The 17,078-nt window shown below is 50.2% G+C and overlaps 1 protein-coding gene across 5 annotated transcripts in view; it reads left to right on the plus strand.

The window, feature by feature from the left end:
* The first annotated feature begins 2,711 nt into the window (after positions 1–2,711).
* The window catches only part of SYT17 (synaptotagmin 17), a 77,883-nt gene continuing 63,516 nt past the window's right edge, over positions 2,712–17,078 (plus strand). The window contains exons 1-4 of one of the 5 annotated variants that reach the window (XM_085017448.1): positions 2,712–3,133; positions 7,123–7,145; positions 7,799–7,947; positions 15,385–15,533. Coding sequence is in view for 3 of the 5 variants with exons in the window: in XM_013987721.3 (XP_013843175.1) it covers positions 6,858–6,960; positions 7,123–7,145; positions 7,799–7,947; positions 15,385–15,533 (424 nt within the window). In the remaining 2 variants the exon portion in view is untranslated. Of the gene's footprint in view, positions 3,134–6,736; positions 6,961–7,122; positions 7,146–7,798; positions 7,948–15,384; positions 15,534–17,078 lie in introns of those variants that run through there. The other 4 variants (XM_003124573.6, XM_013987721.3, XM_021086546.2 and 1 more) reach the window with 4 other exon arrangements.

The raw sequence follows: 17,078 nt of genomic DNA on the forward strand, positions 1-17,078 counted from the left end.
CCCTGCTTCAGGCTTGTCTGCTCCCCACCCAAAGGCAGACAGACAGATACACAGACACACAGACACACAGACACACACACACACACACATCAAAATCTTTCTCAGCCTGACCTGCTTTTCTATGGGGTAACCAAGGAAACTGGGGGGGCATTCGGCCCCTCCTACCTGTTAAACCTCACCTGGCACCACCCTCTCCTAGACACCTACCTGGAGTTCCCACTCTCAGCTCTAAGCTAATGCGCATGCTCCCTCCAGGGGTTCTTAACCCTTTCTCTTCCATGGACCTTCTACTAGTCTGTGGAAGCCTCTAGACCCCACCTCAGAATAATATCTTTTCTTTTTCTTTTTTTGCTTATTGCTTTTTGGGGGCAGCTCCTGTGGCATATGGAGGTTCCCAGGCTAGGGGTTGAATCGGAGCTATTGCTGCCAGCCTATACCACAGCCACAGCAACACCAGATCCAAGCCGCATCTGCAACCTACACCACAGCTCACAGCAATGCCGGATCCTTAACCCACAGAGCGAGGCTAGGGATCGAACCTGCGTCCTCGTGGATACTAGTTGGCTTCGTTTCCACTGTGCACTGATGGGAACTCCAGAATAATGTCTTTGCAATCATACAGTAGGATACATAGAATTATAATGAAGTTCTAATAGATTGATACACATTATCGAAAACACTAAAAGCAATTTAAATTTAAATATGGTAATAACATATATACTTCTTCCTTAATACATTAAATAGAAAATTTAGTGGGCGGAGCCTAATGTGCAATTTTCAAGCAGTAAAGCGCGTAAATGAAATGTCAAGCTATATGCAGCAACTGTAATGCGATGGGAATACACATATGATTTCTCTTGGTGACCAAGTCCCAGATAAGTGAGCATGGAGATGTAACTTTACGATTTCTAAGACCGTGCTCTCCCCCCCACCCCATGAAGCACCACTGGGTCTAGAAGAATCTTCTCCTTATCTTCAGTTCTTTGGAAAGGTCACCCCTCAAGAAGCCTTCTCTGAGCCTCACGGGAGAAGTGTAGTTGATTTAAAATGTCGTGATTTCCACTGTACAACAAAGTGATCTGGTTTTACATGGACACACACCCATTCTCTTTCAGACTCTTTTCCCACATGGATTGTCACAGAATATCGATCGGATAGAGTTCCCTGTGCTATACAGGAGGTCCCTGTTGGCTGGTCATTCCATATACCTCAGGGTCCACATGCCAGTCCCCAAACCCCTGTCCACCCCCCCCAACCTGTCCCCTTTGGTCGCCACAAGTTTGTTTTCAAAGTCTGTGAGTCTGTTTCTGTGGTGCAAATAAGTTCATTTGTATCCTTTTTTTCCTCCACATACAGGTGATATCATAGGATGTCTGTCTTTCATTGTCTAACTCCACTTAGTATGGTAATCTCTTGGCCCATCCATGTGGCTGTACAAGGCATTATTTCATTCTTTTTTATGGTGGAGCAGAATTTCACTGGGTGTGTCTCACATCTTCTTGATCCATTCCTCTGGTGATGGCCCTTATACGTTGGTTCCATGTCTTGGCTACTGCGAATAGGGCTGCAAATGAACACTGAGGTCCATGTGTCTTTTTAAAGTATGGTTTTCTCCAGCGCGATGCCAAAAACATTTACTGAGTGCCCATGCTGGTCAGGCACCTACCTGGAGATACAGAAGGGAGGAAGGTGGAGGACAAAATGAAGTAACGCCTGTGAAGGACTGAGCACATGCCTGCGAAATCATAACTGCTCACATGTGTTACATGCCACGCGCTACAAATGAAATATTGTATCACACTTAGAAATGTATATGTATGCTAGATATTTACACAAAATGTTTATACGGATGTATGGTACATCTTTCGTGTATGACTTTCACATTCATTTCCCCTTTCACGCCCACAAAACAGCCCCGGAGGATGGGCAGGGCAGAGGTTTTATGCATTTTTTACTGATGAAAAGACAAGCGCTGGAGGTTAAAAGGTTGGCAAACTGGTGACTGGCAACTGGCGATACCACAGCGTTTTAAAAAGAGAACCGGCGCAGGGCAAGGTTCCATCCCACATCCCTCAGTGGATAGCCAGCCCCAACTCTGTGGTCTTGGGGTGCGAGGACCGGTTCGGGGGCAGGCCTCCAGGCCCCGGGACGATCCAGCCACGCGGGCGGGCAGCCAGGATGGCAATCGGGTGGACACGCCCCGGGGGCGCACGCTCTCCGACGCGGAGCTTCGAGCGGGCAGAGACGCGCAGTACGCGGGGCGCGACGCTGGGTGGCGCTGCTGGGCCGCCCCGCGCCAGACCTGTTGCGCCCTGGGCGCAAGTCGGGCAGATAGATTTAGGGTAAAGGGACGCTCCGATCTTGCCGCGCGCCCCTGCCGCCGGGCTGCGGCACCTCTCTGGGGGCGCCCTAGGCCCCACGTTATCTTGAGGTTCCCATTCGTTTAGAACTGCCTCACCGCAGCAGTTCTAGGCGCGTCGGGTGGGGCGGGAATAAAGTTTTTCCAACCTGGTCTGGGAGAGGGCTGGTTGGGGAGGACCCTCCCAGCTCTAGACTCCACGGCGGGCTGGACCGTGCCCTTTCAGCTTCACGGCTGCCCCGGGGGCCCTGCTCTCGGTAGGTGCCAGCCCCGGTGCCGACCGGATGGACTGACCTGCGCACCGCCCCCTCCCACCCTCTTCCCCATCCCGGTCCCCTCCCCCGCCTCTGGCGCGCACGGGCCCCAGCGTCTCCGGCCCCGCCTGCGCCGGGGTCGCTGCAGTCCCCGCGGCTGCCCCGGGCTCCCTCCTCAGGCGCTCCGGCCTTAATCCAGCCTGGGCAGCGCCTCGGGGGGAGTGCGGGACCGCGAGGGAGGCCGAGGCGGGGACCCTGGGCGCCCGAGCTTTCCCAACCTGGGAGGCGGCCCCGACTCCAGGAGCCAGAACGCAGGGGAAGGCAAGGACGGGGCGGCCGGCAGAGGGGCGGGCGCCGCTCATCAGCCACGCCAGTCACGTCTGGGGCCACCCGGCTGCCTTTTTCTTCTTCTTCCCCTTTGCTTTCTCCCCTCTCCCCGGTTGGCGAGGGCAAAGTGGCCGTGGCGGCGCCATGCCCGGGCCGGAGTGAGTGCGCGCGGGCGAAAATGGCGTACATCCAGGTAGGGCTGAGGCCGGGGGGCCAGGTCCGCGGTGTGGGTGGGGGGGTGCCGCGCCCCCTCCGGCTGTGAGCGCGTGGAAGGGAGGGCACACGGCTGGGCTGCCACAAACTTGCCTGGAGAAAAAGGGTGCCCGAGCGCGGGCAACCTGTGTAGCAGCGGGGGTGCGCCCCAGGAGAAGAGGCTGGGGACCCCCACACCCCGGCGCGAAGGGCCCCAAGTGGACTCGGCACGCGCGCCCTCGCCTCCTGGGTTGGGAATGGGGGGGTGGGGCGGACTTTACCCCCCCTTCCCCCATCCCTCCCCTGGCGCACCCCACCCCAGGGGAGGGGCCGCGGGGAGGGCGGCCCGGGGCGCGCCAGCCACCCGGCCCGCCAGCTGCCGTTGCCTTGGTGACGGCTCCGGCTAATTGGCCGGCGGAGCGAGCCTGAGGCAGCTGTTCCGGCCAGGAGGGACGAGGACGTCGTCTCTCCCGGTCACTGGGTGCTGAGGGGTGGGGACACAGCAGAGGCACGCTGGTTGTGTTGGGGGGGGCAGCCGATTACTTTAGGCCGTTGCCTTGGGGTCTTGGGAGTTGTGGATCCCCATCATCTGGGGGACACCCCCCAAGCATCCTTAGGCAGAAATAATTTCCAAGTGCCCCTTTTGGGGGGCTGCGGACTAAGAGACCTTTTGCCTCAATACAAGGGGGGAAGTGGCGACGTGTCAGCGCCAAGGTCACCGCTGTCAGACCCGCTGGAGCTGCTTGCTTCTGAGATTGGGTCCTCTACGCCTGGCAGAGAAACCTACAGGCTCCCACATTCAAGGTCCATCTGGACTCTCTTCGCCCCTTGGTTACAGCTGGGGGGCTGCTGGTCCCCTCCTTCCTCTTTGGCCCACATCTCCCCTCATCTTGTCCTTAGACTTTTCCAGCTGCCAGGAACTCTGTCCTCTGCCACCTGGCTCTGGCCTCCCCATCCCTCTCCTGGCTTAGATTCGCTCCACGGACTTACCTTTCACCGAATCCCTAGGTCATCTTTTCAAGTTTAGCGAAGGTCACATATACTGTTCACCTACTGTGTGGCTGTTGTTGGGAGGGATGACTATTCAACAGTGGCTCAGCAAACACTTGGGTGACCACACACAGCCAGGAAACAGCACGGTCCCTGTCCCTCTGAAGGCATAATCCAATGAGAGATGAACCCTGTTAGAACTGCTGTCTGTGAGTTCCCTTGTGGCTCAGAGGGTTAAGGATCTGGCATTGTCACTTCTGAGGCACGGGTTGCTGCTGTGGTGGGGGTTCGATTTCTGGCCTGGCAACTTCCACAGGCTGTGGATGTGGCCAAAAAGAAAAAGAAAAAAAAAAAAAAAGAACAGGCTTCAGCACAGAGAAGTGAAATGCTTTGCCCAAGGCCACACAGGTGCTTAGGGGACATGGAAGCGAAAAGGGGAGATGGCGGGGATCAGGGGGGCATTTGTTACGCAGCTGATATGAGGATGGCCCGATGATGTTGACTTTTCTTCTAGAACAAGGTGTTAACTTTTTCTGTAAAAGACCAGGTAGTAAATACATTTTTTTCTTTGAGGGCTGCATGGTCTGTGTCATTCCTATTTACTTCTTGACCGTGGCCCTAAACAGTTTCATAGACAATAGTCAATGAATGGACATGGCTGTGTTTAAATAAAACTTTATTTGTGGACACTGAAGTTGAATTATGTATATTTTGTCTGATTCGCAAAGTATTAATCATCTCTGCTTTTTTTTTTTCTTCAACCATTTAAAGAGGTACAAACCATTCTTAGCTGGAGGGCTGTAGGAAAACAAGCTGCAGGCTGGATTTGACCTGTGAGCCATGGTTTTGCACACATGTTTTAGAATATCTGGGTTCTCCTTCTTTCTCTCTCTCTTTTTTTCCCTGGCTGGAATCAGTTCTCCTCCATTGTGTCAAACACATGAACCGAGTCCCAAAGAGTCTTGGCACGCCTGGGAGTGACGGAGCGTCTTCTCTTTCCTCTTTCTTCATCTTTCTTGGTTTCTCTTTGCTCCCAGACACTCACTTTGCACCTGAGCCTTGAGAAAGCTGCGTGGTTGTTCTTCACTCAGGGGTCCCTGAGGTGGCCTTATCTCTGCTCATCATGCATGGTCTTAAAAGGGGTTCTCTTTTGGTCACCGAATAAGAAATGCCTCCCTGTGAACCTGGATCGTTGTGAAAAAGCATCACTTTATCCTAACCTTTTGCCATAAGCGTTTCAAAGCACTTTCTCGTATAAGCCCCGTGAGGGCCTAGTTTTTTGCTGCTGTGTTCAGTGCTATATCAGCCAGGATGGTCCGTGGTGCCTGATGGGTTCTTATTGGACTTGACAAGCCATCTGGTTCTCATAAGCCACAGAAACGGTGCAGATATGGTGCAGCCGGGCAGCACAAAGCATTTTCCTAGTCGGTGTCCTAGCTTAGCCCTTCCACTAGAGAAGGGAAGTAGTGGAGGCTCAGAGTGGCCCCTGACTTGCCTAAGTCCCCTGATTGGCCATTGGGGAGGCCAGGACTAGTGCTTCTTTACTCAGCTATAGGCTCCCTAATTCCACCCCCCCCCCGCGCGCATCTTTAGGTCTTGCTCTGTGTATGCACTTCCGAGTCTTGCTTTTAGAAGAGCGTGTGATCCCCGAGAGACTTTGTTTACCAAGCTGCAGCAAATCCCTTATCACTTCAAGGATTTTGAGTTTTTTCCATGAGCTGTGTACCACCTGTGCTGTTATTGACTTAATTTTTTTCTATAAATGGATTCGTGCTTCTTTTTAACTTTAAAAAATGTCATGAAATGGCAACTGTATTTCACTACCGTGATAGAAAACCGGGGTCACTTGATATAGACAGAAGGCGACTGGAAAAATAAACACAATGAGAATAATGCCACATTCTTGGATTCTAGCTGGCTAGGCGGTTCTGCAAGGCTCTGAGCTGAGGTCTGCTCAGGATAAAAGGGAAGAGGGGGTGGGATCTGCCACTGCTAGAAGGATGTGATGTGGAGTTCCCTGGCGGCTTAGCAGGTTAAGGACCTGGTGTTTTCACTGCTGTGGCTGAGTTCCATCCCTGGCCTGGGAACTTCTGCATGTGGGGCTGGTCGGGTGGGGGGGGGGTGGAAGATGTTACATACAGTGGTACCAAATTAAAGGGCGGGGGAAGAAAGATGTTACATGCAATGGGACCAAATTAAGACTCCTTGCAAGAGAATTGAAAAAGAGAGTTACCTTTGCCCCTCTTGATTCAAAGTTCTGAGTTCAAGGGGAGACGCTCCCTAACCCACCTGGCTTACTTGGCCCATTTTGGAAAGCCATTAGGACTCTTCCCTGGAAGATGGGGAGGGAGGCTGTGCCTTGGGAACTAGAGAGGAAGAAGCTGGGGTGGGGGTGGGGCTGACGATGAGAGGGAGCCCCTCCCTCCTTCCCCCCCCCAGGACCAGATTTTGGCTTCCCTGCCGCTCCCTCTATTTGTGGGTGGTTGTCTGAAGCTCCCCACTATCACCATTGGAGCAGAACTGGAAGGTAGGGCCTCTGGGAGGGCGGGCGAGCCCAGCCACATCCGCGCTGCGCCCGCCTGCCTGTTAGCTAATCGTGTCCTTTTGGGTTGGCTTCATGGCTATTTCTGTCGAGGAAGGTTTGCTCCTCTCCTGAAGTGTGGCTGCATTGGATAGCATGACTATCTATCCCTCTGCTCTGATTCATAGCAGCAGAGGGTGCACATCAAATCGAAATGCTAAAGTTTCCCATCTATTCGGTGTTGGTTAGCCAGGAGGCTACCAGCAACCTGGAAGGTAGCAACACCTTGTTAGGAAGTCAACCCCCTTCCCAGGATGGTAAGTGGAAAGAAGCAGGGCTCTTTTTTTTTTTCTTTCCTTTTTTCTTTTTCTGTTTTGAGTTGCTCGAATATTGCTCAACTGGTCTTGTCTTTTCTCTCTCTCTGTCACCCCCTCCCCTCTCCCCCCTGCGCCCCTTGGCTGTATGCGGATCTGAAAAAGGGCAGTTGGAACCTTTAAATGAGGTGAGTGAATGCAGTGGTTTGTTTGTTCTGGCTTCTGATCAAGACATGCTGGCTTTTCATTTTGGAGCCTTATGTGGGGCTGCGGGGCTGTGGAATATTAAACAACCGATGTTGATAACGGCGAGGGTTTTCGATGCCTTTCTGTGGAAGGGAGATCCCGTGAAAAGACACTCGTTGATGACATGGATTTCCCTTCCCACGCCCTCCTTATTCTGTTTGATTATCTCTGTTTACTTTCATGTCATGAGATTATTTTAAAAAATGTTTGTGCTTGGCTTTCAAGAAGACAGAGTCAGATTCATTGTGTTTCGAGAACATATTGCCCAGCCCTCACGATGTTGAATAAACCACCCACATGTCAAGAAAGACGTTCGCATAAACTACACAGGAAAATACCTGCAAACGTTTTGCTCGCTATTAATGGCTCCGGTGAGGTGGTGTTTGCCATCTTTGCGCCTGTAGTTGGTAAACAGAAATGGAAAACATTTTGTTCTAAGTGATGAGCGGCGGAGACAGACCTCCTAAATGTCGTTATTTCTCATCAGGGATCGGCTGCTTTTAATTTGGGGTCTTTTTCCTCTTCTTCCTCCCCCCACCGACCCTTCCCACCTCCCCTCTCCACTTCCCACCACCACCCCCCCCGATGGCCTCAGGGGTTTCTTTCTAGAATCTCCGACCTGCTGCTCTGCAGATGGACTTGCAGGCACTGCTGTCAGAAGTGCTATGAGTCCAGCTGTTGCCAGTCGAGTGAGGATGAAGTTGAAATTCTGGGACCTTTCCCTGCCCAGACGCCTCCCTGGCTGTAAGTAAAACTGCTCTGAACTTCTGGAAAGCAATCCGAAGACCCTTCTTTTCTGGGTTTCTGATAAGGGGGATCTGGGGTGCAGGGATGAGGATTCGGGGTCTGAAAGAGGGAAAGGCTGACTTTCCATTGACCTCTCAGCTGCTGGTGGGATGTGCTCTGTGCCTCTCACGGCCTTTGCTAAGCTGCTGAGACCTGCCGGGGGTGGGGCTTCTGCTGAGTTGGTTTCCCATCGGGTCTTCTGAGATGTGAACTGTGTAATGCTGAGCACGTGGGCGCTTTAAAAGAAAAAGAGATCCGTGCGTGTCTGTATTCTTCAAGGGATGTCCACATTCTAAAGGTCTCCATCCAAGTCCGTGTGACAGACTGTCGTAGAGCTTGGCCCCGTGCCCGGCCCGTGGTAAGGCTCGGTGTGTGTTTGGTGCGTGGATGGGTGGGTGGCGTGAACCAACAGGTGCCTCGTTGCGGGCTTGAATAAGAACTTCAGAAACAGGGCAGCGGAAAAGCATCTCCCGGCTCCATCGTGTCCTCCGAGGCTGTTTATGTTCTCTCTGGCATCTTTCGTTTTATTTCCAATTCGTCCTCCTCCTGCGCCTGCACGCAGCATCTCCATCTGCCAGTCGCTCAGATATTTTGGGAACGCAGTTTTGAAGCTTCTCTGCCACGTGTCTGGTCCACTTCTCTGTGGCTGGGAGGGGAACGTGGCCAGAGAGTCTGGGTTGAGTCCAGAGGGCCAGGGCCTGGGAATTGTCAAGTGCAACTTCTCTTGGTACAGAGGGGGAGGCCCAGAGAGGTGAGGTCCCAGCGCTGGAGCCTTAATGGGAATCCAGTGCTGTTTCAGCTAAATCCTTGGGCTAAAATCCCAGAAGCCTCTGGTCCCCCATCTTTCCCTCCAAGTTGGAGGGTCATGCATCCATCTTCTTTTCTTTTCTTAGGAGCAAGTGTCAAATAATTTCACAGCAAAATGGCTCTGTGTCAGGCTCTGAGTTCAAATCCTGTTTCTCCCAACTTTTTTCCAGTTCTGTGACCACGGGCAAATTGCTTGATTTCTCTGTGCCTTGATTTCTCATCTGTCAATTGGGGAAGATAAAAAGCATGGGATTTAGGAATTCCTGTTGTGGAGCAGCAGAAATGAATCTGACTAGGAACCATGGGGTTGCCGGTTCGATCTCTGGCCTCACTCAGTGGATTAAGGATCCAGCGTTGTTGTGAGCTGTGGCATAGGCCAGAGGCTGCAGTTCTTATTTGACTCCTACCCTGGGAAGCTCCATATGCCACAGGTGCAGCCCTACAGAGACAAAAGACAAAAAAAAAAAAAAAAGAAAAAGAATGCCTATTACCTTGTTGGTAATCATAAACATTAAGTGATTCTTTTTACCCTATTTTGGCCTGAGTTTCCTCATCTGTAAAGTAGGAAAAGTAATAGAGCTTATTTTATAGGGTTGCTATTATGAGTAATGAAGAGTTCCCTGGTGGCTCAGGGGGTTAAGGATCCAGCATTGTCACTGCTGTGGCTTAGGTTCTATCCCTGGCCTGGGAACTTTTGCACACCTCGGGCGCAGCCAAAAAAAAAAAAAAAAAAAAAGAGAGAGTAATGAGATATGCACATTATGTGCTTAGCACTGTACTAAGTCTTCGTCTCTGTCATTATTAGGGTTTTTTTGTTTTGTTTTGTTTTGTTTTTTTAGTCTTTTTAGGGCTGCACCTGTGGTATATGGAAGTTCCCAGGCTAGGGGTCCAGTTGGAGCTGTAACTCCAGCCACAGTCATGGCCACAGCCACAGCCACAGCAACACTGGATCTGAGCGCATCTGCAACCTGTACCGCAGTTCACAGCAATGCCAGATCCTTTAGCCCACTGAGCAATGCCAGGGATTGAACCTGCATCCTCATGGATGCTCGTCAGATTTATTTCCATTGAGCCATGACCAGAACTCCCATTGTTAGGTATTGATAGAGAGTCCTTAAACTGATGTAAAGACAGTGTTAAGGAACCTTCCATTACTCATAGGATGTAGCCTGAATCCTGCAGGTGTGTGTAAGGTGGAGATGTTTGGTGAAACCAACTGGTTAATAAGGGATTGTTCCCGTTTTCCAGTGACAGGGGTTGGCTCAGCTCATCTGCTGTATCTCTCTTTTTTTTTTTTTTTGTCTTTTTAGGGCCGCACCCGAGGCATATGAAATTCTCAGGCTAGGGATCGAATCGGAGCCACAGCTGCTGGCCTGCACCACAGCCACAGCAACACAGGATCTGAGCCCATGTCTGCGACCTACACTGCAGCTCTCAGCAACACCAGATCCTTAACCTGCTGAGCGAGGCCAGGGATTGAACCCGCATGCTCATGGTTACTAGTCATGTTTGTAACCACTGAGCCACAATGGAAACTCCCCATCTGGTGTCTTTAAGGCACTCTTGGAAGAATTCCAGCTCTGTGATGCCAGGGCTGTTATCTGCCTTGTTCATTCCAAAAAATAGCTGTTGACCAGCTGGCTCACCTGCATGCAGAAATTGAGTTCTGAAAGTGCTGACGGACCTCTTGAAAAGTTAGTTTTAGTTTCTTTGATAGTTATTTGTGGAACTTGCCCTGTATGCCGGACATTCTGGGATGCACAAGGCTAGATAGAGTTCTGTTGCCATGCTCAGGGGATTTAAAATCTTGTATAGGAGGAGTTCCTGCTATGGTGCAGTGGGTTAAGAATCCAACTGCAGTGGCTTGGGTTGCTGCGGAGACATGGGTTCCATCCCTGGACGAGGATCCAGCATTGCCACAGCTTCAGTGTAGGTCACAGCTGCAGCTCGGATTCAATCCCAGGCCCAGGAACTTCCGTGTGCCTCAGGTGCAGCCAAAAAATTAAAAAAAAAAAAAAAAAAAAAAACAAAAACCAAAAACTAGTGTAGGAGATAAAGCAGGAACATAAGTTCCTTGTGCATGCATACCCTGCATACCCATATAACAGCCCTGCATAGAGTTTTGTTATGGAAAAACCCTGCGATAATGGCTTCAGGCATAGCTGGATCCAGGGGCTCAAATAATGTCATGGGCATGCACATATGTACCTGCTTTTTCCCTCTTCCTTTCTTTCTATTTTGTATTGGCATCATTCTTAAGCTTGTTTTGTTCTTTGCCTCATTCTTAAGCTCAGCAAATATACCAGGAAAGGCTCTCATTGCCCTGGCTTGGGTCATGTGCCAATCACTTGATCTAGTCAGTTTATGCTTGGAGGGATAGGTGCTGGGATCATATACTTGGGTTGCCTGACCATCTTGGAACCAGGGAAATGGTCATTCCACCTGAAACACATGATCTAAGCTAGTGAAACAGGAGTTGGCAAACTTTTCTCATAAAGGGCCAGACAGTAAGTATTTTGGCCTCTCGGACTTAGTCTCTCTTGCACCTACTCACTTCTATCCTTGTAGCTTAAAGCAGCCATAGATAACTCATAAATGAATGGGCATGGCTGTGTCCCACTAATACGTATGCAAAATCAGGCCATGGGTTTGGCCTTGCAGTTTGCTGACCTGGATATTAGTTTGGGTGTTGGGACTGGCTGCAGGGTGAGCAAATACCATGAATGGACATTACATCTCGGCAGAGTTGGGGGAATCACGGAAAATGAACCTGGGCGCTCAGGCTGTGATGGGTCTCAAATGCCAGATTAAGGAAGGTCTATTTTGTTTGTTTGTTTTTTGTTTGTTTTTCATTTTTGGCCGCCCTGCTGCATATGGAGTTCCCAGGCCAGGGATCAGATCTGAGCCACAGTTATGACCTAAGCCACAGTTGTGGCAGCACCAGATCCTTAACCCCCGTGCCGGGCTGGGGATTTGAACCTGTGACCCGGCGCTCCCAAGATGCCGCCGATCCTGTTGCACCCCAGTGGGAACTCCCAGATTTAGGAATTTGGATTTTCTTCTGAATCAGAGGAGACCCCTGATAAACATTGAAAAACCGCAGCCCAGTACCTGTGCCCCACTGTTGAGTGTTACAACTGCACAGCCACTGGGTTGGAGGATGGTGGTGTTTTGCCCAGGCTGCTGAGCCTTGTGCGAGCAGGGGATTCTTTCCAGGGTGGGACCCACTGGGAAGACACTTGTTTTGGTTTTACCACAAGTGGAGAAGTGGACTGAAACCTCCCAGCAGAGCCAATACACTACACAGCTTCCAGGGGCACCCTTCACATGGTGGGTTTTTTCATAAAGGGGACCACCTAGACTTGTGCAGTGTACAGCCTGAACAGCTGTACATGACCTTCGTGCTTCCAAGATGACCCAGGTCTTCCTTGAATCCTGGGTAACGCTTGGTGCATGTCTGGCCGTCAACATCAGGCAAAATGTTAAGCGAAATCTGTAAAGGGGAGGCAGGTTAAATCCTTCAAGAAGAGAATTTACAGCTTGTGCTTTCCCCAGATTTATTTACCAAGTGGGCAGTTGCATGTTATCAAACAGGCAGGGAGTAGAAATGTCAAGTGTACAGGCTTTGCCATGCCGTTCCTACTGTGACATTTGGGCCAACAACCACAGAATGTGCCTCTCTGTTGGGTGGCATGTGGCAGATGAGCCAGCTCTTTGTGTGTGTGATTTTGGGGGCTACACCATTTGCGTTTCTGCCTATGTTTCCATCATGTGGGTTCCCCAGTGTTCCTGGGCTGGGCCGGGCTATTAAGGGTCAGGAAAACCGTACAACCTGACTGGCTTCTTTGAGGGCAGATGCCAGGAAGACCCTCTGTGAAGAGTGAATTAGGTGATTTCTCTGTCCACCAGGCATGTGTTGAGTATCTACTCATGTGCAAGGCTCTTAGAGACCTCTCAGGGGAGACCCAGCTCGGTAGCATGGGGCATGCAATCCTGAATCTGATATTGCTGGTCTCCACTGGGGTTCTGCCATTTAACAGGGATGCAGATTAATTCTCCATCCTTCCCTCCACCCAACCAGGGCTTCCATCTGTCTGTTTAAAGGGGGAGGGGTGGTTCATAACAAGAAACTCCTGGATTGTTTTAAGGATGAACTGATGGTTCACACAAGGCATTTAGCACAGTGCCTGGTACATAGTGGGTGCTCAGCTCCTGGTACCTTTGATCATAATAAGTACAGGACCTCCCCCCCTCCCCAGTTAAAACTTCATACCCTGTAATGGGAAGGGGTCACAAGATGTGCATTCAGAGGACTGTGGCACAAGTCAGATAAAAACGTGAGAAAGGAGTCCCGTCATGACTCAGCGGAAACGAATTCGACTAGGAACCATGAGGTTGTGGGTTTGATCCCTGGCCTCGGTCAGTGGATTAAGGATCTGGCTTTGCCATGAACTGTGGTATAGGTCGCAGATGTGGCTTGGATCTGGTGTTGCTGTGGCTGTGCTGTAGGCTGGCAGCTGTAGCTGCGATTGGACCCCTAGCCTGGGAACCTCCATATGTTGCCGGTACGGCCCTAAAAAAAAAAAAAAAAGAAAAAAAAGAATGTAGCACATGAAACATGATGGGTGGAAGGGAGTAGGAGAGGACACCGAGGTGGAATCTTACTAGATCAGCCATTCTTCTCACTCCTTAAATGAAAGCAGCCGCATCTTCCAAGGAAGGCAGGACCCACATCCATGAGGACACAGGTTCACGCAGTGGGTTAAGGATCTGGCATTGTCATGAGCTGTGGTGTAGGTCGCAGACATAGCTCAGATCCCTTGTTGCTATGGTTGTGGTGTAGGCCAGTGGCTACAGCTCCGATTCAACCCCTATCCTGGGAACTTCCATATACCTCGGGTGTGGCCCTAAAAGACAGAATAATAATAATAATAATAATAATAATTAAAAAAAATAAATGTCAGGTTGGAGGATACAGTCTCTGAAGATTTTGGTCTCCCGCCGAGGCGGCTCGGGGGCTTGTTATGGGCAGTGACAATCTCAGGGCCACTTTGCCACTCCCCCCGCCCCCAGCATCCTTACCAGCTGGGGGATCTTAAAGCCACCTCTGCTATCCTAACATCAGCTACAACATACCTACCTACAACATACCTACCTACAACATTCGGAGCGCTGCCTAAGTGATACAGGAAAGATGGTACCAGAATCCGGGTTCTTGCTCACGGCGGTCGAAGAATGAACTCCGCGAACACACAGGCAGCAAGAAAGCAAAGTCTTTATTAAAGAAAAGCAAATAACTCCCAGGACAGGCTGGGAGCAGGGAGAAGAGCCCCCCTTCTCTATTGTACCTTAGGGGTTTTTATCTCTTAAAGATGGGGGGGTACCAGTGGGGTCCAGAAGGATGCGGTTTTTTCCCACTGGGCTTGCTCAATGACCTGTATCAGTCCTTGTCCAGTAGGGATTTTAGGGTTGGAAACGTCCCCAAAGTTTTATGGTTTTTTTTGTCTTTTTCTTTCCTTAGATTAAGTCACCACTCCTCTCATTCCTTTTTTATCAGTTGAGGAGTGGGCTAGAGATTAGCATTTCCTACAGTAAACAAAGCCTGCGGGGAAATTGGCATTTCCTATAATAAAACGAGGCCTATGGAGGTGTTACTGCCAGGAGCCCTTAAGCCCCAAATGTTAATCAATATTCATATCAAAGGAATGTATCGGAGCCCAGGCTCCTACACTAAGTATCTGAGTTAGTATTCTGTCTCATAAGCATTTTATATCATGTCATATGTGTTAACTGTGTCAGGGGTCACAGGCGAGCAGGGAAGGCGGCACTATTATTAGTCCCATTTTACAGATGAGGAGGCAGAGGCAGAGAGAGGAAGGAAAGAACTTGCCTTGAATCGGCTTTAATTACGGTCTTGTGCACTCCCCCCCCCCCAGCAAAGTGCTTTTCATTTTTTTTCAGCATTTCTTATCCTAATTGGAGTATATTGAGTCCCTGGCTGCTATGAATGCACAGCTGTTTCTTCCTATCAAACTTTGTTTTCACATCACTGATGCTCAGGGCCATCTTGTAGCTGCAACCCCATCACTCAAAGAACCCTTGAGTGACGTTGTTATGGGATATTTTTTCAAGATGTTAAATTATAGACACAGTGACCCTTGAAATAGCTGAACATTTTGTAGAAGCCTTTTGTAGAAGTTTTGAGGCATGTGAACAGCCACGGTGTTCCAGACTAAAGATCCACAGGTCTTGTCTTCATTTGGTCAAAGTGGCGCTCCCGTGTGGCAATATCCAGAAGAAGTGCACCTGCCCCTCCCCCACTCTAGCCTCAGCTTTGAAATTATGCAAGTTCTTGGCAGAGTGTTCTAAATTGGGGAATATTCATTCATAGCATTTTACATTGTGTGCAAAAAGCAAGACCTTATTGGGAGTTTAAGGCTATTGAGAGTTTATTTCAAATTCGCATTATTCTGAGTTGCATAAACTGGGTCCTGGAGCGGTTTTATCACGGGTCTGTTGCTCACAGGACAGAAATGCCAGTCCCTGGGGATTCTCTGACCACCACTGAGACCTCTCCCTCTCCTACAGGTTGGCCAGCCGGAGCAGCGACAAGGACGGGGACTCTGTCCACACAGCCAGTGAAGTCCCCCTGACCCCACGGACCGACTCCCCAGATCGCAGATGCTCGTCCTCAGACACATCTAAGTCTACATACAGCCTGACCCGGAGGATTTCAAGTAAGCCTCTCGGCTGTGACTGTCTGGGGTCCCAGCTCGAGCGACCCACTCAGGGTCCATGAAGTACAATCCCGTTAGCTGGGTCCCCCAGATAAAGGCAGAGAGCTGGCGTTTCCTGGACATCCAGCAGTGTCCCCAGGGAAAGACGGGGCCATCCCTGGGGTGACAGTCCAGGAGACAAGATGAGAGAGAGCTAACGGCAGTGTGGTAGAGGAGGGCATTGCACCTGACTTCTGCCAAGGCCTGTCAGACGCAATCGTTTGGATTGATTTTTGTTTATACTGATCATGAGTTTCATTGAATTGGCTCTGTTGCTGACATTGTCAGCATATATCATTTCAGACCCAGAAAGGCAAGTATTAGCCCCCGGGTGATATGGCAGGGCTTGCAAATTCCAGTGGCTTCAGGGGCCCAGCGGATTGCATCAGAGTGCGGAGGAGTGGGGTGTGATAGGGTCGCCCCAATGCAGTGTCACATGGTAGCCGACTTGGCTGGCTGAGCACTAGGGCAGGGTAGGGACCGGGGCCAGCTGGGAAGCTAAGGTCCCACAGAAAGGGGGCAGCTGCTCCTCAGCTCAGGCATTACCTGATCTTCCTAAAGGGAAACTGGCAGTCTGGGTTTTTTCAATGAAACTTCCTTCTTTGTAAACCCAACTATAGTCTATCTCTGAGTTGAATTTGGCCCCCTGATGTAACAGCCTGTGCGTTTGACCAGATGGCATGATTTGGGTGGGGAGGAGAAAGGACAATAAAATCCAAAGACTTCCCAGCCTCCTTTCATTCCCCAAAGCTGTCTCATTCAGCTTCTGCCTGAAATTCACTTAACAGAGGGGAAAAGCTTAAATTCATGAAACTTATCCACTCAGGTGGAAATGACTGATGGCTGCTCTTTCCTGGGAGTCGATGGGGAAGAAGCAGGAAGTAGAGAAAAGTTCCAGGACTTGAAATGTGCAACAGAGGGGATGCTGCTTTCTGTAGCCTCAGCCTCTCCACCGGTAGACTATGTCCTGCTCTGTTCACTATGCTGCCACCGCTCGAAGGTGGCTGAGATGCACTGCACGTGTTACATACCCACTGGATTATTTTAAAAATTTTTTATTGAACTGTAGTCGATTTACAATATTGTATTAGTTTCAGGTGTACAGCAAAGTGTTTCAGATATATACATGTATAATATGTATGCATATTATACATATGGTATATGTAGGTGTGTATGTATATTCCTTTTTCATTTTTTGTCTTTTTTTTTTTTTTTTTTCCTTTTCTAGGGCCGCTCCTGCAGCATATGGAGGTTCCCAGGCTAGAGGTCGAATTGGAGCTGTAGCCGCCGGCCTACACCACAGCCACAGCAACGTGGGATCTGAGCCACATCTGCAACCTACACCACAGCTCACAGCAACGCCGGATCCTCAACCCACTGAGCAAGGCCAGGGATCGAACACACAACCCCATGGTTTCTAGTTGGATTCGTTAACCACTGAGCCTGAGCCACGACGGGAACTCCTTTTTTTTTTTTTTTTTTTTTTTTTTTTTTGCTTTTTAGGGC

Source organism: Sus scrofa, chromosome 3, assembly GCF_054392235.1.
Source record: "Sus scrofa isolate SSC_HxYL_T2T_F1_AM1 chromosome 3, Sscrofa_HxYL_maternal_Yorkshire_Landrace_v2.0, whole genome shotgun sequence".
Taxonomy (NCBI): domain Eukaryota; kingdom Metazoa; phylum Chordata; class Mammalia; order Artiodactyla; family Suidae; genus Sus; species Sus scrofa.